At 42.0% G+C, this 23,066-nt stretch overlaps 1 protein-coding gene across 3 annotated transcripts in view; it reads left to right on the top strand.

Moving 5' to 3' along the window:
* The first annotated feature begins 14,536 nt into the window (after positions 1-14,536).
* Positions 14,537-23,066, top strand: part of SV2B (synaptic vesicle glycoprotein 2B) — a 75,337-nt gene continuing 66,807 nt past the window's right edge. For 2 of the 3 annotated variants that reach the window (XM_068537571.1, XM_068537565.1), the window contains exon 1: positions 14,537-15,002. In XM_068537571.1, the coding sequence (XP_068393672.1) occupies positions 14,552-15,002 (451 nt within the window). In that variant the 5' untranslated portion in view covers positions 14,537-14,551. The remainder of the gene's footprint in view (positions 15,003-23,066) is intronic. The other variant, XM_068537575.1, reaches the window with a different exon arrangement.

The following is a 23,066-nucleotide window of genomic DNA, read 5'->3' as shown; positions in this document are numbered from 1 at the left end:
ATAAGGGACATGAGGGCAGGAGCTTGTTATATTCCCCTTGGTGTCCCCAGCACCTGATACAGGACCTGCTGTGTAGTTGGTATGCCTCCCCCCAAAGTATTTATGGAATACATGAGTGAATATAATGATGACAATTCAGTAAGGCTAGTCTCCTAGGAGAAGTTATCAGAAAAGGAGAAAATACAGCTGGGGAGGTGGAGTGGGCATTGTTTAGCGAGGGTCCTTCAAGGCCAAATTTGAGGACAGTGGTTTGAAGAAACCACTAGGAGATGTTAGGCTGTGAGGAAGTGTGCTGACCGTGTTGGGGTGATTCAGGTGAGGGATGCTGTGAGGCAGTGTCAGTTGGATGAAGGCTTGTCTCCAGACCTTATTTCTTTGGCATAGTGTCAAGACGTAATATCTAATAGGCTCAGTGGGCAAAATCTGTAAACCACACAAGAAGGGGGTCCTGGGTGCTTGGCTTTCTTGATGATGGTCACTGCAGTCTTCAAGCTTATATTCAATTCTGTTATTGGTATAGTGCTCTAAACGATTTGTTTCTCATCTTTAAGCTGCGCTTTCAACCAGTAGAACTATTTTTGAATCAAATCTATTTTGAGAAGGAAAGTAAAGTGTATTTGAAATGCCCAGCAGGTTCTAATATCTCTTCTTGCTCTGGGAGATGGAAGTCCACCAGCAATGGGACCGATCTTTAAATGTTCCCTTAGATAAGCCTGTGCTGTGTTCTATGAGTTTCCAGGTAGACGTGGGCAGCACAGAGGGCTCCATTTTAATAGCTCTTACTTTTCGTTCCAAAGGAAATATTGCTTCTCAGAAAAAAACAAAACAGAAATTTTCCAAAAAGCAAAAAGCTTGACCCCATTCCTTTCCTTTCCTCCAGGTTAGTCTAAAATGCACCTGTGCTTCTTCACTCCTCAAACTTCGCGGTGTCAATGAGTTCAACACCCTCTGTTGTCACTCAAGGTCCTTCCTAATCTGGCTCCACCTTCCTTTCCACATATATCTCCAGCTATCCTCCCAAAGTCCCCCTTAACTTCCTCTGGACTCACTTGCCTCCATGGAGATCCCATCATTAGAAAATCTGACGTTACTGAAAGGAAGCAGATTATGCCAAGCCAAAAGATGCCACTTTGGCATATTGATTATTTTGAATTAAAGTTACTTAAGAAAATAGCCGGTACAAGAAGAACACTACGATCTTCCTTTGTTCCCCTGAAAGCAGGAAATAAATCTCCCACATGAAAGGTACCTACCCTGTAACAGGAAAGTAGAGAGCATCCGTGTCACCAGAGATAGGGAATTTAGAGCCAAGAAGGCTGTATAAAGGAAACTTGTTACTTCTTTACTAATTTACTACCCGAAGTCCAATCCCCTTTGTCTTGGCAATTCTTCATAAATTTGTTGTTTCTTTGTCTAAAAGGTATAAAAGCTGCCTGTGTTAGTCATCTCTTTGAGTCTCGTATTTTTTTGAGACTCCTGTATGTATAAAGTTAAATCTGTTTTTCTCCTGTTCACTTGTACTATGGCAATTTAACTATTAGGCCAGCCAAAGAACCTAAGGGAGAAGAGAACATTTTTCTGCCCCTATGGTACCCAAATTTGCTGTGTAATTTTGTCAGTCTGTGAATTTACTTAGGGCACATCTGTTCCCAAGTGAACATACAGGGATGTTTTCAGTTGTTGCTTACAGTATACAGTCTTTGTTGGGTGTATTTGATTGTAAGGTAAAGTGGGATTGTGGAGGAATAGAGGATCCCAGGGCCTGGCTTGGAGGGTCTGTGTTATCTGGCAGGCAGGCCCTCTCAGTGGTAGTCAACATTTAATTTTTCTTCAAGCTAGCATTGGTTTCTGAGAGGTACCCATCTGGCAGCAGGAGAGGCAATAAGGGTGTGGGGGAGGAAGCTTAGTAAAGATGGAGAGTTTGAATCCTGACTCTCAGACTTACTAGCTGTGTGACCCTGGCAAGTGACTTGACATCTCTGAGTCTGTTTTCTTATCTATGGAATAGAGAAACAAGCATAACGATAACCGAAAGTGGGATCCGGCTGCTCGCTGCTCAAAAGCCAATGAAGAGGCAAGGTTGGTGGAAAGGAAAGTTTGCTTTATTTTGGAGGCCAGCAACTGTGGGGATGGGGAGGGCGGACTCCTGTCCAAAGGCCGACTACCCCCCTCCGTCCCCCGCTGACAACCAGGGAGCAAGAGCTTTTATAGGCAGAGGGAGGGGCTACATGTAGAAACAGCACAGTCAGCTCTGGCAGTCATCTTGAAATTGGTCATCAGTGGTCTGACCAGCGTCATCCTGATTGTTTTAAGTACCGTTAGTCTTCAGTTCCAGGGTTGGTTTGTTCCATTTCTTTGAGGCCAGTTCTCGGAATTGTGGCAGTTTATGTCATGGCTACAGTCTGGTCATCATGTAGCTAACTTCTTCCACCTGGTGGGAGTTTCAGTATCTACAAGACAGCTCACAGGATATGGCTCAGAATAGTATCTATAGCCCTTGAGGAGTAACTAAAGGTCCTTGAGTTTGCTTCATGACTAAACTATTATTTGGTCTCCTTCTACAGTTTTCCTTTGTTTCTGCATTTTCTCACATCTCTGATTATACTTATTCTTTGGCTAAAGTTTTTCCACAGGCAAAAGGCAGGTGGAGGACAGAGGGGAATGACTATAGGGTCCTGCTCCGTTTCATAACTATCTCATAGTGTGGTGAAGTTGAAATGAGATGATAAATCTGAAGTACTCAGATAAGAAAATGTTGCTTTCATTCTACCTTGAAGGCAGTGTTTTCTGTCTGGGTGGTATTTGTCAAGCTTGCATCATTCATGCATGATCCTCAAGATTTTTACCATATCCCTGGCAAAGATCATACTCTTACTTAATTTTTAAAGAACAGTCAACTCACTCTTATTAAAGGAATACATTTATTTAGGAAGGAAACTATACCACTCTTGTAAATATAGGGTGACTATAAAAACAAACACAGTGAAAACAATACAATGTTATGTTGTTGATGTTTAGCCAGATACCGTGCCTTGCTAAAAGCTCTCAATATAAGGCTTGCTTTCACTTCGTTAAAAAGGGCAGTTAGCAAGTTAGCAAGTAGGAGGTAGGGCTGTGCTAGCCCCCCAAAGGAGACTTTTCCTTTGACAGTCAAAAGGGATTGAAAGAACATTAAAAATGCACTTTTTCTTTATGTGATTCAATGTTATTTAATGCGATGCTCGAACATCTCTTGAAATCATGTCAGATGCCAAAAAATGTAACATCACCCATTCTGGGAAATTGGCCTTGGGCATCAGTCATTTGGGAGTGTCGGGGAAGGGGAAATTTCCCCCTCAATCCCTCTTGAGTCCTTGTGGCTGGACTAATAATAAAAGTGACACACGACAGATGAACAGGAAAAAAAGAAACAAATTTTAATTTGTGCATAGGGGGGTCTGGTAGAAATGAGACCTAAGAAGTGGCCAAAGCAGGCGGCCTTTATACTTTTTAGACAAGGAAACAATGCATTTGTGAGGAATTTACAGGACAAAAAGACTTAGGTTTTGGGTGCTCAATTAGTGAAGAATCTAGGGTTTGGGCTTGGGGTAGCAAATTAAAGAAGTGACAAGGTTTGTTTATGTAGGCTTCTCAGCCTGAATTCCCTGTCTCTGGCAATAAGGGTATTCTTCTACCTCCAGATATAGGGAGTGTACCTTTTACATGAGAGATTTATTTCCTGTTTTCAGAGAGATAGAAAGGAGGGTCAGAGTGACCCCCCAGCATTGGCTGTTTCTTAAGTAACTGTAATTCAAAGTAATCAATATGCCATTGTGGTGTATTTTGGGGGGCCCACCCTGAACCCCAACAGGAGCAAAATATCTGGTGATTACAGGGATGTTTGTCAGGGTCGGGGTCTCCAGAGAGAGGAGCTGATACAGAGTGATGGGGAGAGGTGGTCAGGACACTGGCCCAGGGGTAGGGATTCAGGGCGGGGCTCCAGCAGATTGGGATGCTAAAAATTTAGAGAACCATACCTCAAAGGCTGCAGATTTGCTGCTTGTGGGATGAGGCAAAGGCTCTTATTGTCCTTCTGGCTCTGTTAGGCATTGCTACAGAGGTTAGTGTGTATGTAGAAATGCATATCCCGTGTGTTATTCATTTATATAATAATAGCTATTTTTATTGAGCTCTTCCTTGGCGATAGGCATTGTACTGAGCTTTTTGAACATATTAACTCATTTAATTCTCATAACAGCCCAATGAATAGGAACCCATATTCTCTTCATTTCACACATGAGGAAACCGAAGCTTGAAGGTTGAACAGCTTGCTCAGATTCTCAGAGCTTGTAGGGAGCAGAGCTGGAATCTGCAGATATACGCAGGGGGCAAGAATTTGCTTTACAGTATCACTGCTAAGCAAGAAATACCATTAAAAATGTTTTTCATAATCAAATTACAGTAGGGTTGATAAGATGGCAATTATCAGTCTTTTTTTAGGGCTCCCTTCCCCACTCCATTGGACCACTTAAGTGGTCCCCCAAATGGCGGGGATGCTTGGCTCTTGGTCCATGGCTGTAGCCACAGTGGTTCTGGTTCTTTCTGCTACTCAGTGCTGCCTATGGGAAGAGGCTTTCTGCCACCTACGAGTCCCCCTCTCTCGGGGCTTGGGTACCTCCCCTACAAGTCAAAGCACCAGCTCCTCTTCCCCTTCCCTTCTAGCTTAGCTCCTGGAAGGGTTTAATTGTCTGAAGACTTGGTTGAGGGCTTCTTTGGATTTGCCCTTGAATCACGAAGAAATTAACTGCTTTGTTTTTTTTTTTCAAGCTAGAGAAGGGGGGTGTGAGTTCCCCGAGAGAAGACAGAGCCCTGTCCCTCCTGCAGACAGCACTCTGGATGAAGTACAGGCTGTGGGTGCCCATGGATGCTATTAACCCTGCAGTCCCAGGAGCAGCAACAAGGGTCTCATGCTAACACATATATATGGAATCTTAAAAAAAAAAAAAAAAGGGTTCTGAAGAACCCAGGGGAAGGACAGGAATAAAGAGGCAGACGTAGAGAATGGACTTGAGGACACGGGGAGGGGGAAGGGTAAGCTGGGACGAAGTGAGAGAGTGGCATGGACCTATATACACTACCAAATGTAAAATAGATAGCTGGTGGGAAGCAGCCGCATAGCACAGGGAGATCAGCTCGGTGATTTGTGACCACCTAGAGGGGTGGGATAGGGAGGGTGGGAGGGAGATGCAAGAGAGAGGAGATATGGGGATATATGTATATGTATAGCTGATTCACTTTGTTTTAAAGCAGAAACTAACACACCATTGTAAAGCAATTATACTCCAATAAAGATGTTTAAAAAAAAAAGAAATTAACTGCTTCTTGGGGTAAGAAGACCATCAACCAGAGGCTCTTGACTTTGAGTGATCACAAGAATTACCTGGAGAGCTTGCTAATGAAACAGATTTCTTACCCCCTTCTGTGTCAGAAGGTTTGGAATGGGGTCCAAGAATCTGTGTTTAATTGGTACTGAGTGATCCCCCTGTAGGTGATTTGAGGACCACACTGTGAAAAACCCTGACCTGGCTTTAGAACACAGAGGAGCAGAGAGGGAGAGAGTTAGCATTTCAGGGATTACTAGGTCAACATTAACACCTTAACAGATCACCCCACCATATACATTTGTGTAGTATAAATAAATACATATTTACAATATATAATATTACAGAAACTATTGGTATAATGATGTAAATATATGATTTACCTATATTTTCACCTACTATTAGAGTGTGATCATTTTTTTTTCTTGATAAGTCCTTCAAAACCCATAATATTTAACTGTATAAGTATGTATAAGCTGCATTTACCTAGCCCCTATTACTTAACATATGGGTTGTTTTCTGGGCTTGATGTTCTAAATGATGCTTTGATTGATGTACTTCTCCATAAATTGTTATTTTGCTTTTGTATTTTAAAATAAAGAACCATACTGAACAGTCAAATTAAGGCTGGCATTCCTTTAAAGTATTTGTTTTTTCCTCCAACAAAAAGATAATGTAGTTTGGTTCTTGTTTAATAACCAATACACCTTGGAAACTGGCTTTCTGTTTTAACACAATAGAACAGCTGGATGATTCAGCTAAGAAGAGAGAAGTACTTTTAATGTCACACTAATGAGCCCACACTGTTTTAAGTGGGACATCTGAGGTTGGAAGCCTCAGAGAACACATCTTCCGATACTAGCCAGATTAAGCCTTGTTATTTTCGGCTCACGGTAGATGTAACCTAGCCCAGAAACATCAAGCAGTGTATTTCAGGAAGCATAGCAGGTGGTTAAAACATATTTTACAGTCTGAAAGTTGATAACAAATAACTCAAGTAGTCCTTAGGGCCATTGCACCAAGCCAGGACCTCGGTGTCAATGAAAGGCCAATAGGGAAGTAAAAGAGTGAATGACTCCTTGTAAAAGGTGGCGTCTTCAGGATGTCAGCTGATCCGACTTTTTTTTGGTAAATAAAGGGAAACCAGTTGGTCTATTTACAGCCAGGGCAGAGGCACTCTGGCCCAGGTGCCATTTTGACTTGCTTTCAAGCAGGCACTGAATAACTATTAACCTCCTTTATTGAGCAAGCATTGTCAAGGACCTTCTATGTTTAAAGACTCTGTATTTGGTTCTAGAGATTAAAAAATTAGTAAAATCCCATGTTTTACCTATCCTAGAATTGCTCACAATCTCCTGGCAGAGAGACACATAAACGGTTACAGTTTAATGTGATTATAGAGATATGTGCAGAATGCCATGGGACCTCTTGGAGTAATTCTAAATGTTTAAGAATAAAGAGTCATCGCATTGCCAGAAAATGGTTAATCAGTTTGGAAATTGTTGCTCTTAGCTTAAAATGGACACTATCCCAGATATTAAAGCAACAATAATAATAATAATAATGTTTTATATATTACTTAGATGGTTCAAAGCATTGCCACAGATATAGAAGAAAATATTGAATCAGAGAGCTGGAAAGGACCTTAAGAAGTCATCCAGTACAGCCTGTCATTTAGACGCATGGAACTGAGGGCTGCATCCAGGGTCCCACCCTGACTCGATGGCAGGCATAGGGCTATAGTTCACACCCTCTATCTAGTGGTCCAGCGGTCTTTCTCTTAATCAACTGACAATATGTTGTACTGAGCCCTCTTGTTCTCTCTTTGGACTCATTATTGGCATGACCTGCACAATTAGGATGGGAACTGAAGTAAGAGGTGTCTGCAAAGCTAACTGACACATTGGCTATCTCATTAGTGCCTATCTGAGTGTGCTGCCCTTCCTATCTCTTGTTCATGTGAAATAGAATTACACTAAGGTTCTAAATACGATTTTCTCAGGCTTTGCCCCTCTATGCCTCAGTTCCCCCTTAATTCCTGCCAAATAGCTTCAGGAGTACCCAGGGCCATCTCCTGTGTTGGTGCACTAGCCTTTCTAAGTGTAGATTATCTGCCATGTTCTTCTGCCCTGACTCTTTGGGGTGAATGTCTCATCAAGGCCAATTGCAGCTGAAGGCACAGCTGCTACTGACTCTTGCCAAGGAGGCCAATGAGTGTGCTCAGCTTTCTAGGGGTGGGTCTGAGTCTACTGGCATCTTTGCTAAGGGGACCATCTTCCATTATTGTTTGCACCCAACTTGCCACATTCTGGGCTTTTGATATACCCCAAGATTTGATTGAATCTGGTGGAAAATCTCAGAATTATCTTTCCCTCCACCTGTGGCCCATTGGGCTACGACCAGGCTGTTTTCCCTAATTCTCACTTCTAATGGGTCCTGCATGCAAATAGACTCTGTGATGCTTGCCAAATGGGCTTTCAAGACTTGACAAAATCCTAGGGTGAATAAAGCTTAGGCTCTAAATCAGTACTTCACTATTTAGAAGAGCCTAATGTTAATACGGGTTCCAAGGAAAAAGAGGTCCATAATCACGGGTAACACTGGTTTCCACCAGTTAAATAGATTTTGGGGGGAAGAAAGAGGGGAAGAACAGCAGCTTTATTATATAATAGAAATTATAAAATTATTTAAAATAATAATTTATTATTAAAATATACATGGCATAAAATCCACTCATTAGAGTAGATGATTTTTAGTAAATTTATAGAGTTGTGCAACAACCATCACTATAGTCCAGTTTTAGAACACTCACAACACTTCTCTGGCTCAACTTTCCTCAAATTTACTTACAGTCACTCCCCGCTCCCACCCTGTCCCCAGGCAACCACTTATCTGCTTTCTGTCTCTATGGATTTGCCTGTTCTGGAGAATTTCATATAATGGAGTCATACGCTACATGGCCCTTTGTGTTTGCCTTCTTTTACTTGGTGTAATGGTTTTGAGGTTCCTCCATGTTGTAGTATGCACTGGTAGTTTGTTCCTTTTTCTTGCTGGTTATTCTTCCATTGCATGGATATACCACCTTTTGTTCATCCATTCATTAGTTGATGGACATTTGTATTGTTCTCAGTTTGGGGCTATTGTAAATTATGTTGTTATTTACATTCACATATTAGTTTTTGTGTGGGCATATGTTTTTATTTCTCTTAGGTTGGAATTGTTTGGTAAGTGTATGTTTAACATTTTAAGTAAGTGCCGAACTGTTTTCCAAAGTGGCTGAACCATTTCTTATTCCTACCAACAATGTATGAGGGTTCTAGTTCATAATATCCTAGTTAGCACTTGCTATCGTCTGTCTATTGATTGTAACTATTCTGATGGGTGTGTGGTGGTAACTCATTGTGATGTGAAATAGGTTTTTATTCAGGTCTTCTCACAGCTTTTAACATAGCCATGTGCATTATGAATCTCTGAAAGAAAATGGTGAATAGAGTATGCAACATTTCCTAAACTTATTTGCTCTTGAAATTCTTTTTTTCCCCTTAACTGAGCATATTAAAAGGCCTAATGTTCTGCAGAACACATTTTGAGAAGCATTACATCATTTGATTATAACATTATTTTTAGCTTTGTTCTATGTGTTATTTAATCACGAACAAGTGTTTACCACACGATGATTTTGAATCAGATAGCATAGACGCAGAGGTTAACAGAATGTAAGAGTTAGAGGATGCTTAAGAGATTTGTGCTGGGTCATTTTGGAGAAGCAGTGGTTTTCATGAATAACTAAATGTCAGTTTGTTTTTCTCTGTGTTTTGTTCCCCAGCCCAGTCCAGATGGGCCCCAGGTCTCAAGTGGAGTTAGGCAAGGCTCAAGCTGAGATCCTGGCTACATTTTCCTTATCAATCCTCAGATAATAATCATAACAGCAACAACAATCATAATAAAAAATCAAATTTATATTGATCACATCCGTGCCAGGCACTGTGCTAAGCACTCTTCATGGATTATCTTCCCAAATCCTCAGCATAGGTACTAGTATTACAACCATTTTACAGGTGAGGAAACTGAGGCACAGAGTCGCCAGTAGCTTGCGCACAGGTAGCAGGAAGTGGCAGAGTCAGGATTTGAACCTGGGGCCTTAACACTAGGGGTTGTGTTCTTGAACCACTCTGCTATATAGCCTACCACCCTCCAAAAAGGCAGATCAGCCTGAAGAAAGACTTGTCTTTCTTTCCTTTTTTAATTTATTTATTTTGGCAGCACCGGGTCTCAGTTGCAGCATGAGGCATCTGCGTTGCGGCATGCAATATCTTCAGTTGCAGCATGCAGACTTCTGGGTTGCGGCATGTATTCGGGATCTAGTTCCCCAACCTGGAATCGAACCTGGCCCCCCTGCATTGGGAGCGCGGAGTCTTACCCACTGGACCACCAGGGCAGTCCCTGCCTGTCTAAGTTACACGGCAACTGTAGGATGTTGGGAAGATTTCCAGCCCAGGATTTACCTCCCTAGAGTCATCATCGTCCTAGTTATCCTCGCTGCTTCCTCTCACCCGACAGGAAATACATCACTTGTTCTCCCCTGTAAGGCCCCTTGTGTTCGCCCTTCTCTTCCTGTCCCAAGGCCACCACCTTTGTGCAGGCCTAACCTCACCCCTGGATTATTCACACACGCGCGTGCGCACACACACACACGAAAACTTCTACCTGGTTTCGTTGTCTCTAGGTTTTCACTTAAAAACCAGGACACGCATTCCCACCAGGAAGATCTTTCCAGATCCCTGCTCTGCATGACACGCTACTTTACTCACTTCAGCAACAACTTCAGGGCTTCCCTTGCTCAAAGGAAAATTCTCAGTCCCTGAGCAGGGCATTCAGACCGATTGCTATTTCCCTCCCCAGTCTATCTCCCATAATCGCCCCTTCTTGGATCCTCTGCTGTGGTCAGATGCTTCATTTCTGCCAAAACAAGTGAAGCCATTCCTACCTCTGTGCCTTTGCTTCTCCCTGTTCTCCAGCCTGTAGTGCCCTCCTCTCTGTTGTTTGCTTCTCTGAGCCCTTTCCTGCCCTTGGAAATCCCCCGACCTCTAAGATGCTATTTCAGCAGAACTCAGCTCATAGCGATCCTTCCCTTCCCTGAACCTCCTTGGAGAATCTACCACCTGTGACCCTGGTCATCTGTCCAACCTCTTCAGCCTCAGTCTTGTTTATTGTAAACTGAGTATAAAAACAGCCCCTGCCTCATAGGGTTCTTGTCCCAGTTGGAATATGTAGAGCACACGATAAACTTAGCATTGTACTTGGCTCAAAGCCACAAGGCAAGTACTCAATAAATGAAAGATAATATTAGTGAGAGTTAATATTAACATTTAATTTTTATGACTGCATGATGCTTTGTGTTGTTTGACTCTCTCATGAGGGGTAGACCTCTTGAGAATGGGGATCAAGTCATATCATAACTAACACGATGCCTTAAACACCAAAGATCCTGGGGAATGTTTGTTGAGGATGGGCAAACTTGAACCTGGGAGCCAGAAGCCCAATGTCAGTCCTAGCTCTGCAGGCAGCTCCTTGTGTGACCCTGACTTGTCTCCTTGGGCCCCTAAGTTTCTTCCACTGTACATCAGCCCTAACATTCTCTTTGAAGCTGGCTTCAAATCCAAGCCCTGAAATTGATTCTCTGTGTTACACTGGGCACAGTCTTTAACCCTCTTAGCCCTCAGTTTCTTCATCTGTGAAATGGAGAGAATAACATTGCTTCACTATTGGCTGTGAGGATAAATGAGGTAATGCTTGTAACATGCTCATATTAGTCCGCAGTTAACAGCTGCTCTTCTGGTTGTTTTATTATTGCGGTTTAGCTGATAATCATTAGACTTGCTGATGTTTTTGAATATATGAGTTTCCTGGTGCTGCCATAACAAAGGAGTACAAACTGGGTGGCTTAAAGAAAGAAATGTATCGTTTCACAGTTGTGAAGGCTAGAAATCCAAAGGCAAGGTGTTGGTTTTGATTGAACCTGATGAGAGTTGATTCCTTCCGAGGGCTGTGAAGGAGAATCTGTTCCAGGCCTCTCTCCTTGCTTCTGGTGGCCTCAGACATCCCTTGTCTTGTCAATGGTACCCTCCCTGTGTCTCCACATCATCTTTTCTCTATGTGTGTCTGTCTCTGCATCCAAATTTCCCCTTTTTATAAGTCACCAGTCATATTGGATTAGAGCCCACCCTAATGACCTCATCTTAACTTGATTACCCTTATAAAGACATAGTTGCAAATAAGGTCACATTATGAGGTACTGGAAGTTAGGGTTTCAGTATACCTTTTTTTTAGGGGGGAGGGGTCCCAATTCAACCCATAACAGATTAATAGCTGTCTCTCTAGAAAATACTTTGCTGAAAAAATGAGTTGGCATTTCTCAATGAAAAAGAAAAAATCCCCACAGCACTTGACAGCGAGTCTTCCCGACACCACGACACCTGACATTCACAGCAGTTCATTTAACTGGATCAGATGAGTGGAATTTGTTTTGACAAAGATCTGCTTCTTTCCACAAAGCAAGTCCCAGGACCTTTGCCCCGAGTGGTATTTCCCACATGTGCTTTTGGAATTGCAAATCTATCATTTTTAGTTCATGACATTTTTGCAGAACCCCCAGGATGGAAATAACACACCAGATCTCAGGCAGTTGGTGTGTTCTTTCTCCATTTTTTATAGCACTCTGCAAAGCTCTCATGCTGTTTACATGTGATTTATATTCCTCCTGTGGTCCTAAATGCATATAATAAAAAGAGATTTAGAATATTAATTTGACATGGTTCAGGCCAGCATGGCCTAATACAAATTTATTTACTGGGGATGGTGAAAAATCTGAAAGGATGAAGTGAGAATCAGTTCTCAGTAAATATTTCTTGCTGATTTTTTACCTCACTGTTTCTCAAAGCGTAGTCCACTGGATTCCTTACGACGTTTGCGGAAGTTGCAGATTTCCAGGCCCCATCACAGCTCTGCAGGTTCAGAGTCTTTGGGGGAGGGGTGCTGGGATTTGCATTTCTAATGAGCCCCTCATGCCCTGAGTGGCTCTGGCCCACCCTGCGTTTGAGAACCACTAGTGTCTGGCATCCCCCAGTAGATATCCCTTGTGTTTTCGGAGTCAAATGAGTTCCAGAGCTGGAGTCTGTCCAGGACTGAGGGCGAGGAGAGCCAGGCAGACAGGTGTAGGGCAGGGGGTCCAGGGACACCCTGTGGGCACGGCGAGGGCAAGCGTGTCCAGTCTGCTGTGGGGAGGCGTCGGCTGAGCTTGGTGAAAGGACAATGTGGGTTTCGGGTGTGACAGGGAGGCCTGGAAAGGTTGAGGGAACGAGTATGTACTTGACAGCAGGTGGGTTGAGCTGGGGAGTGGATTTCTGGCAGCCCTGATGAAGAGATCTGAGCATCCATCTTAGTCCGAGGGTCTGGCAGTGGGGAGAGTTGAAGTGAGTTAAGGTGTGTGGGAGGGGTCTGGCCTCCACCCAGGGGGCTGCTCAGTGAGAGGCTGGGCCTCAGAGCCACTTAGGGAACCGTGTGAAAACTCAGATTTCTGAGCTTGAACCAGTCCCTCTGCATGCATTCTAGAATCTGTTTTCTAAACTCCCCGGGGGATCTAGTGTGACAGGCCCTTGGAACAGCATTTGGGAAGCACGACAGCCATGGAAAGAACTGACTTTGGGGATCAGTGGACCTGGTTGAGTCCTGGTTCTGTGACCTTGATCTAACCCCACTTGAGGCACAGTTTCTTTATCTGTAAGATAAAGATGCAAACACATTTTCTTTCTTTTTCTGATTGTTGTAGGAATTAAGGATAAGGGATGTGACATATTTAACACAGTTTCTGGTACCCAGGAGACATTGTTAAATGGTGACTCCAGACCTTGTGAGAACTGGGATTCTAGGGATGTAATTAGGACAGGGTCTGTTGGGCATGGAAATCAACAGATGGACCCACTGATTGGAACTGGGATATAAGGTAGGGTCTTGGCTCTGACAATACTGGGTCTAGGTTTCCAGAACTGGAGCTAGAAAAAAAAAGAGCAAAATAACATCAATGCTTAAATAGTGTTTACCAAGCAGGTCAGGCACTGTTCTAAGTACTTTATGCACAGCCTTACGGGTTAAGTACTATTGTTATCTCCATCTTACAGAGGAGAAAATTGAGGCTCAGAAAAATATGTGCATGATCACATGGCCATTATGTGGCAGAATCAAATTTCAGGCACAAGCTCTCTGGCTCTGGGTCTTTAGCAACTATTCTTGCCTATTTAAGACAAGTACAAGGTCAGAGTGGCCCTGGAACCACAATGCTGAGTTTCAAAAGTAAGCTGAGCCCTGGGAAAAATGGTCCTGGATATTTCTTTGCCATACATTTCTAGATGTAAAATTGTACAGCCACTTCATGCCAAAGTTAGAAAAGCTGACCTCCTCATAACAGAAGCTGAGCTGTAATAAACCTGCCCTATTGCCAAAAGCTTGATCTATTCTAACAGAAAACCCATAACACAAAATAGTCTTGTATTGAAAATCTCTTGCTCGCTTTATATTTCATTCTTGTATAAGACTTGACCCCTTTCATGGGTTAATCAATGCTTCCAAGGGCCTCTCTGACCACTGCTCTTTTTCACTGGTTTAAGGCTCATTCATTTGGTATGAATCTGATGTCTAACCAAGATTTCCTCCACATTACACATGAAGCACTGGCACTAACAAATATATTTGTTTAATTCTGAGAGTATTTTGTCAGAATTTCCACATTTCATAACATTCTTCTCTTTCCTTTCTCTGTACTCCAGGGTATAACCTTCAGTAGCAGAACAAACCAGGCCAGTCAGCAAGTTGCCAAGTCCTGCAGGCTCCTTGTCAAGGAGAACAGCTGGACCCATTTCTAATCAACATCTCCAACACAATACCTTTGGATTGCTGCAGGAGACCAGACCAGACTTTGAAACTTTCCAAAGACTTCCAATAGACATTGAATGCAAATGGATACTTAGGTTGTCTTTGAGACCAAGGGGAAGATTACAGGTGTCACGTTCACCCAAGAAGTCTGCATTTAAATCTCTGTACATAGAATGGATGATGGTTATTGAAACAGCCCAAACCTCTTTCACAGTGCAAGGGATATAGCTCGAGAGGCAAGCAGGCAGTCCCAGAACCAAGGAATGGATGACTACAAATATCATGACAACTATGAGGGCTATGCCCAGAGTGATGGCTATTATCGTGGTAATGAATCCAATCCAGAAGAAGATGCACAGAGTGATGTTACAGAAGGCCATGATGAGGAGGATGAGATCTATGAGGGCGAGTACCAGGGCATCCCTCACCCAGATGACCTCAAGGCCAAGCAGACCAAGATGGCGCCCTCCAGGGTGGATGGTCTTCGGGGCCAGGCAGACCTGATGGCTGAGAGGATGGAAGAGGAAGAGCAGCTGGCCCACCAGTACGAGACCATCATTGATGAGTGTGGCCACGGACGCTTCCAGTGGATCCTCTTTTTTGTTTTGGGTTTGGCCCTGATGGCTGATGGGGTGGAAGTGTTTGTGGTGAGTTTTGCCCTGCCCAGTGCAGAGAAGGACATGTGTCTGTCTAGTTCCAAGAAAGGAATGCTTGGTAAGTAGAAATTTTCAGAGATCATTCTCTTTGTGGCATTAAAATCTGAAGGGGAAAGAGCAGTAAAATTTGTATAGCACCTGTCACTGTTAGGTCTCTTAAATCTATCATAGTGTCCTCGCAACACTATCATTTTACATCTATTTTGTCATTAAGGTATTTTTATCTCAGAGAAATGAATAGGCACAGGTTTCCAAAGCTAGTAAGTATTGGAGCTTGGGTGCCTACCCAGATCTGTCTGAGTCCCAAGCTCTTAGTTCTTCTTTCCAAGTCTTTTTTTTTTTAAAATTGAAGTATAGTTGATGTACAATATTGTATGTTACGGGTGTACAACATAGTGATTCACAATTTTTAAAGGTTATGTTCTTTTTTCCAAGTCTTGTTGCCTCCTTGAGAGTCTGATTTCTCTCTTTTTCGTGTTAAACCATCTTCCATATCCAAATGACAAATTCATTTTGTGTGTGGCAAGCCAGAGGTCTCTTCCACTCAGTCCTTCTCTCTATGTCTTTCCAGCACCTGATAGCATCCGCTCCTGGTTTCTCTTGTATATAAGTGTTAGTGGGCTGAATGCCCGTGTGCCTTGGCAATGAATACTGGGCTGAGCCACCCACAGAGCCCCTTCAGGCTGTTGGGGATCACGCTGTGAAGCACAGATGGATTCCATGGGATGGAGGACCAGCTTTGCAAATCATTGATGAGACTAGCACCACCAGAGCCAAACATCAGATATCAGGGCTTGCGGCACAGAGGATTCTGTGAAGTTAGAGAGAGGATGGGCATAAACAGTGTGGCATAGAAGAGATTCATCAAAATATAGACAAAATAGTCTTGGTCATTAAATGTCCTGCAAAACATATTCATTCTCTAAATTCAGAGTCCATGCAATTGATTGTTTAGCAAATATACAGTTACAGAGAACTTACTGTGAGTCAGGTTCTTACTCAAGACAGAGACGTAGTTATGACCCACAAGAACTCAAAATCCATCTAGCAACTTAGTTCCTTCACTCAAAAGATATTTCTTACTTGTGTACCATGTTTTAGTCTTTGTGCTCAGGCCCTGGGGAGAAAATATTGAACCAGGTAGATGTAGTCCTTGACTCTCAAAGAACTTACATAAAGTAGGACAAACAGGCATTAACGAACATAGAGAATTATTTGATTATGGTAGAGATACCTGCTATGAAACACTTTGCGCCATTCTGGTCCCAATGCCTGCTTTAGAGCAGGGATTGACAAACATTTTCTCTAAAGCTCCAGATGGCCTCTGTCACCACTACTCAACTTTGCCTCTAGCACAAAAGCAGCCATAGACAATTTGTAAACTAATGGGCACAACTGTGTTCCAATAAAACTTTATTTACAAGAAAAGGCAGTAGGCTGAATTTAGCTTATGGACTATAGTTTGTTGGCCCCTGATTTAGAGCCACAATAAATAAGATTGGGATATAATATAAAGAAAATATCTGCATAAAGAATTGTCCCTGGAGGCTCTTAAAAATGGTTTTATAGGCTCACAGATATAGAGAACAGACTTGTGGTTGCCCAGGAAGGGGAGTAGGGGAGGGAAGGAATGGGAGTTTGGGATTAGCAGAGGCAAACTATTATATATAGGATGGATAAACAACAAGATCCTACTGTATAGCACAGGGAACAATATTCAATATCCTGTGACAAACCGTAATGGAAAAGAATATGAAAAGAATATATGTATAACTGAGTCACTTTGCTGTACAGAAGAAATTAACACAACACTGCAAATCAACTATACGTCAATAAAATTTTAAAAGAAAGAAAAAAGAAAAATACGGGCCAATATCCCTAATGAATATAAACGCCCCCCAAAAAAATCAGCCTTAAAGAAGTAAATTCTGACACATGCTAAAACATGGATGAAACTTGAATTATGGTAAGTGAAATATACTACTCACAAACACACACACACACAAATGGTTTTATCCATTCCTGCTTAATTAAAGGGACATTTAAAATGATGAGCACTCTGTCAGATATGGCCATCAGGAAACCAGAAGAGACCAAGTATATGCAAACAAAAGAGATGACTCAACGAGCAAGACGTCACCCAGAGTTTTTAAACACCAACAAAATTTTATTTTTTAAAAATTATTTTTATTATTTTTTTATCAACAAAATTCTGCTGTGTTTCTCTAAGTTTCAATAGATTTTTTAAAAAGGGCAAAACCCAAAACAAAACATACCCCAACCTCCTGATCAAACCAAACCATCCTCAGTTGATCTAAGACCATTATTTTGTTTTGTGATATTCTCAACTGAAACCTTGGATCCCTATTAGTCCAAATTGGTATGTCAGTAATGCTTTCACACCCTCTTGTTCTCTCTGCCACCCTGGTGCCCAGCAACCTCATTAACAGCATGGTTACAGCTCCTGCTGGCTCCCAGGGCAAATGCTAGGAGTTGAGGGAACATAGTCCCAATCTGGAGAGCCCACGTTTGTGCAATTTTACTTTCAGTGTTTATCATGAAGATGCTATGACTCAGCCCAAGACGGGCAGGCAGACCCCTGAGCAGAGATGGACTCCTGATGCACTTGTGGGGCCCCCTTTATGGATCCAGGGAGGTGGGTGATTGGAGGGTCTCGTGAAGCCGGCTTTTCCATGTGCTGTCTCATGTCAGCTTCATAGTCACCATGGTGCTTATAGGATTTTTATCCCGTTTGTACACATCAGGAAACAGGCTCAGAGAGCTGTATTTAATGTCACATAGTAATTGCTGGAGCTGGGATTTCAACCCAGATCTTTCTGATTTCAGGGTCTGTGTTCATTCTGCTATACCATACCGCCTTTCTTTCACACATGGTCTTTAGGAAGGAGGTCATGCCATGGGGCAGACTTCTTTCCAGTCATCAAGTGTCCCATAGATTACTTGAGCACCATGGATTGCTTCCAACAGAGACATAGCATGATGTGGGGAATAGTGGTGTGGACACTGGTGTCTGGCCACTAGGGTTTGGCAACTGGCTATATCATTTATCTTCCAGTGACCTTGGGCAAGTCATCACTTCTTTAATTATCAGTTTTCCAGTATATGGAATAGGGTAATGATACATCTGTTGTGAAGATTCAATGAGATAAAGCTGGTAAAGCAATCAGCGCTCCATGCCCCTAAACTACTGTTTGTTCTTGTTACTTTGTATTATGACAGTCTCCCTTCAGCATTTACAGTGAATTATAGTTGCAGTGAGACAACGGAGCAGCCTGGACCCTGCAGCCAGGTGGCCTGGGTATGAGCCCTTGCTCTGCCAATTCTTAGGAGGGTGACTTTAGGAATTACTTAGCTTCTCTGCGCCTTGGTTTCCTTCTCTGCAAAATGGAGATACTAATGGTATCTTACCTCATAGGGTTTTTGAGGACTAAATGGATTTAATGCATTTAACTTGCCTGAAAAAGTGCCTGCCCATAATAGGTGCTCATTTTAGTTATTATTGTTGAGGTTGTTATTATTACTAAGTTGATTGCTTGATAATGATGACTCACCCAAATTCAGGACTAGATTTTCTCAGGTGACATTGCATATTTCTTTAACCCAAAGTTATTTATAATAGGCTTTTAAGGTCAAGCTTCCCTACCTTGGCTGGTGAAAAGGCCTTTTCTGTTCAAGTGCTAACCCAGTTCTTTCTTTCCCCTTCCTAGCTGTGTTTTTTTTTTTTTTTAAGACAATATTTTTTTGAGCAGTTTTAGGTTCACAGACAAATTGAGAGGAAGGTACAGAGATTTTCTTTATGCCCCTTCCCCACACACATCATCTCCTCCTATTATCAACATCCTCTAGCAGATGTACATTGTTACAGTTGATGAACCTACATTGACACATCATAATCACCCAGAGTCCATAGTTTATTTTTACTTTAGGGTTCAATCTTGGTGTTACACATTCAATGGGCCAAACAAATGTGTAATGACATATATCCATCATTACAGTATCATACAGAGAATTTGCACTGCCCTAAAATTCTTTGTGCTCTGCCTATTCATCTCTCCCCCCTTCCCCAACCCCTGGAAACAACTGATTTTTTTTTTTTACTGTCTCCATAAGGTTTTGTCTTTTCCAGAATTTCATATAATTGGACTCATATAGTATGTAGCCTTTTCAAATTGCCTTCTTTTGCTTAGTTATATGCATTTAAGTTTCCTCCATGTCTTTTCATGGATTAATAGCTCATGTCTTTTTAGTGTTGAATAATATTCCATTGTCTGGATGTACCACAGATTATTTGTCCAGTCACCTACTGAAGGACATCTTGGTTGCTTCCAAGTTTTGACAATTATGAATAAAACTGCTAATAAATGTCCACGTGTAGGTTTTTGTATGGACATAGTTTTCAATTCCTTTGGGAAAGTATCAAGGAGTGTGATTGCTGGATTGCATGGTAAGAAAAGGTTTGGTTTTGTAAGAAACTGCCAAAGTCTCCTAAAGTGGCTGCACCATTTTGCATTCCCACCAGCAGTGTATGAGAGTTCCTGTTGCTCCACATCCTCGCCAGTATTTGGTGTCTTCAGCTTTCTGGATTTGGTCATTCTGATAGGTGTGAAGTGATAGCCCGTTGTTTTAATTTGCATTACTCTGATGACATATGATGTGGAACATCTTTCCATATACTTATTTGCCATCTGTGTACCTTCTTTGGTGAAGTGTTTATTAAGGTCTTTGACCCATTTTTAAATGAGGTTTTTTGTTTTCTTATTGTTGAGTTTTAGGAGTTCTTTGTAGGTTTTGGATAACAGTCCTTTATCAGATGTGCCTTTTGCAAATATTTTCTACCAGTCTGTGACCTGTCTTCTCATTCTCTTAACTCTCTTTTATTTTAAAAAGAAACTGGGGGAGTTCCTTGGTGGTCTAGTGGTTAGGACTTGGTGCTTTCACTGCCATGGCCTGGGTTCAATCCCTTGTGGCGGAACTGAGATCCCTCAAGACCTGCAGCTCAGCAAAAAAAATTAAAAAAAAAAAGGAAACTGAAAGTGATATGCCTCTGGACTTGACTCCTAGTTGATGTTCCAGGGAAAGATTTCAGAAGGAGAACTCTTCCTACCCCCAAATTGGGGCCTCAAATTATAGACTATTTTGTTAATTTCTTCCTGGAAATGGATGAACCATTCAGAAAATAAAAGAAGCATCCCCAGACCAGGTAACAAAAATATCTGGGTGCCGCTGTGCCACTTTGCTGAGGTTTTAGGAAGATGAAAGTTTGCTTCCTTGAAGGGTTGTGTTTTAGTGAGTCACTTGTCTAGAACTGTCTCAGTTGGGGAAGAAAAAGTCCTGTGAAAATATTGTTAGCATTGAAGGGTCAGCCCTGCTTCTTATAAAGTGGTTGGTCCCCTTTAAGACAAGAAGAATGCATTCATTTGTTAATTAGACTCTTTATTCTTATTTTTAAAAGAATTGCTGGACATTTCCGCATGCCTGTATTCCCTCTATGGCAATGCAAGACAGGCAGGTCCCAGCACTCAGTGTGTTTTATTCTAATGGTGAAAATAGAGTTCATACAAGAAATATAAAATACCAAACAGCACTATGCAATTATGCAATGCAATATTCAGTATTATCCCTTTTATTCAAATATGAAGAAAACAGAGACAGTGTAAGGGATGGAACTTGAGGTTGGCAGGTTGTAGAGTTAAGTGGCTTGTTTTTATATCTGCTCTGCTGTTTAGTGGTTGTGTGACCTTGTGCTGATCTGAATTCTTTCTCTCAAAGTCTTCCATGATTTTAGGTGGTTGATGAATGAATCTATCAATATATTTCTTTTTAATCCCCTTCAGGTATCAATATTATTTATGTATTTTCTAGTTATATGTAGAAAAAATCATTTAAAATGACTTCAAGATAGGAAGTTTAGGACTGTCTGGCGTGACATTTGCTTTTTCAAATGACATCAAATTGTTGGCATCTCTAATCATTGTTTCCTTACAGCTAGGATACCACTTAGTATTGGTGACACACGGAACAAACCAACAGCATCCTTCTCTGCCTGCATCTGGTAAATTGCCACCGAAGTTTTCTCGTAATTGTAAAAATACCCCTTAGGCTGCAACTGTGGGTGATTCCTACCTTCATGCTGATCAAAAGGAAGAGAGCCTCATTTTTAGGTAGGAGTTCCACTTTTGCCTTCAGAATTTTGATTTCCTGGAAGGGTCTAGTTGCTCGGTGGGTATTTTATTGGCTGTTAGTTTTCCTTGCTATCTGCAGTGGGAAGGCTCAGGGAGTCCTACGCTTCAGATAGTGATTTAGAAAGTAACAGGGGACCCCTGGGGCTTGGTGTCATTATGAGCTAAGGGAGGACATGGAGCAATGTCAGATGGAGTGGATTCATTAGAATAAATTGCGTGTTGAATTTCCATAGCAGCTTGGAGATGGATGTATTACTCTGCTGTCATGAAAGATTATCCTTTAATTGTTTTATATGCAAGTTCGAAGTGAACATCAGGGCAGAGCACTTGATTTATGAGCCACTTTTTCTTTAGCCCTGAATTCAGAGTGTCAGTTCCTGAAAGGAGGCGCCACCTGTACCCCAGAGCCTGGCACAAAATACGTGCTCAATAAATACTTACTTAGCATCATGGAAACAAATACTCATGATGGTGAAATCCACCACTAGGAATATTCATATAATCTTTTTGTGTTTGATTATATCAGTTGTCCTTATTTATATTTTTTAGATCATGGGATTCTTTGGAATAGAATGAAAGCCAAGGCCTCCCTTAATAGAGTCTACACTGGTTGCCATATTTAGGAGTGTGGACTGGATTCCACAGGCAAAGCTATTAAATGGGGAGCTATTAAATGGCTTTGAGGAAGGGAGTGACAAGGTGGTTTAGGACGATGACTCTACTCCCGTGATTTTGGTACTGGGAGTGGTTCTAGAGGAACAGAATCTTAAGGATGAGTTTACTGAATTGGTCCTGGAGCTTCTGGAATCAGCTCTGTAATCTGGTTAGATTTAAAGACACTATTGGTTCTATTTCCCCTAGTAAGGAGAGCACTTCCTGTTCACAGCATGATGTGGCAATAGGGATACACAAAATACCATCATTGGATACTCCTATTCAAATACTTACAAAAGGCAGGGATCTAGGTGAGCATTTTTGTCAAACTAACTGCTGTCAAAATAACGAGTATGAGATTGGCTGGTTGCTCCTAATGTCATTGACAAAGTGGGAAAAGAAATGAATGAACTGAGGACTCGAATTCCCAGCACAAGCACTGCATAAATGACCCAAAATCTTCTGTGTCTGCCCTGAAGGACACCTTTATCTCCTGAGATTGCTGACAACCAAACCCAGAATCTCATCCTCTGAGTGGCTGAATTACAGTGCAGGTTGAATTCCCAGCCTCACAGCATGTCTACTGTTAAAGTATAGGCATCGATAGGGAAGAAATAGGATCCTGGAAGTTGGCATGGGGATGTGTGGGAAGACCCTGATGCAGCTGGGGACACGGAACTCCTAAATTTTGATCAGTCTTCTCCGCCAATAGAAGCAGCCCCTCCACTCGTCTTGAGGAGATTAACCCTGCGTTGATGAGGAAGCTGTAATGGCCTCCCCTTGAGGCACCTGCCTTGCAAGACATTGTTGATTCTCCTCAGGACCCCCACCCCTCTTTTCTTCTGGACTTATAACTAAACTCAAGTCCCTGCAGGTCCCTAAAAGTGAGGGTCAAAATGTGACCCATGAGGAGTTCTGCTACACTGCAAAAGAACTACTTGGTTTTTCTAATTTACACAGAAGTTCAGGGAATATGTGTGAGAATGGATATTAGGGGTGTGGGGTAATGGTGGAAGGAACATAAATTTGGATTGGGCCACATTAATTGATATGGACCTGATAAACAGAGATTTCTGCATTTAATGTTGAAGCTCAGGCAGTTAGAAAGGGCTCTACCAGTTTGGTTGGTTGGTTGGCTAAAACATGGACCAAAAGTTGGCCCATGGTAAATGAACTTGAATGCCAGATCTGCCTTGGTTTAATGTAGAGGAAGAGATTCAAAGTCTTAGGGAGATTGGAATGTTAGAGTGAATTTGTCATTTAAA

The sequence above is a fragment of the Eschrichtius robustus genome, chromosome 1 (genome assembly GCF_028021215.1).
Source record: "Eschrichtius robustus isolate mEscRob2 chromosome 1, mEscRob2.pri, whole genome shotgun sequence".
Classification (NCBI taxonomy): Eukaryota; Metazoa; Chordata; class Mammalia; order Artiodactyla; family Eschrichtiidae; genus Eschrichtius; species Eschrichtius robustus.
The sequence above is the reverse complement of the archived record's forward strand: the minus strand, read 5'-3'. Positions and strand labels throughout refer to the sequence as shown.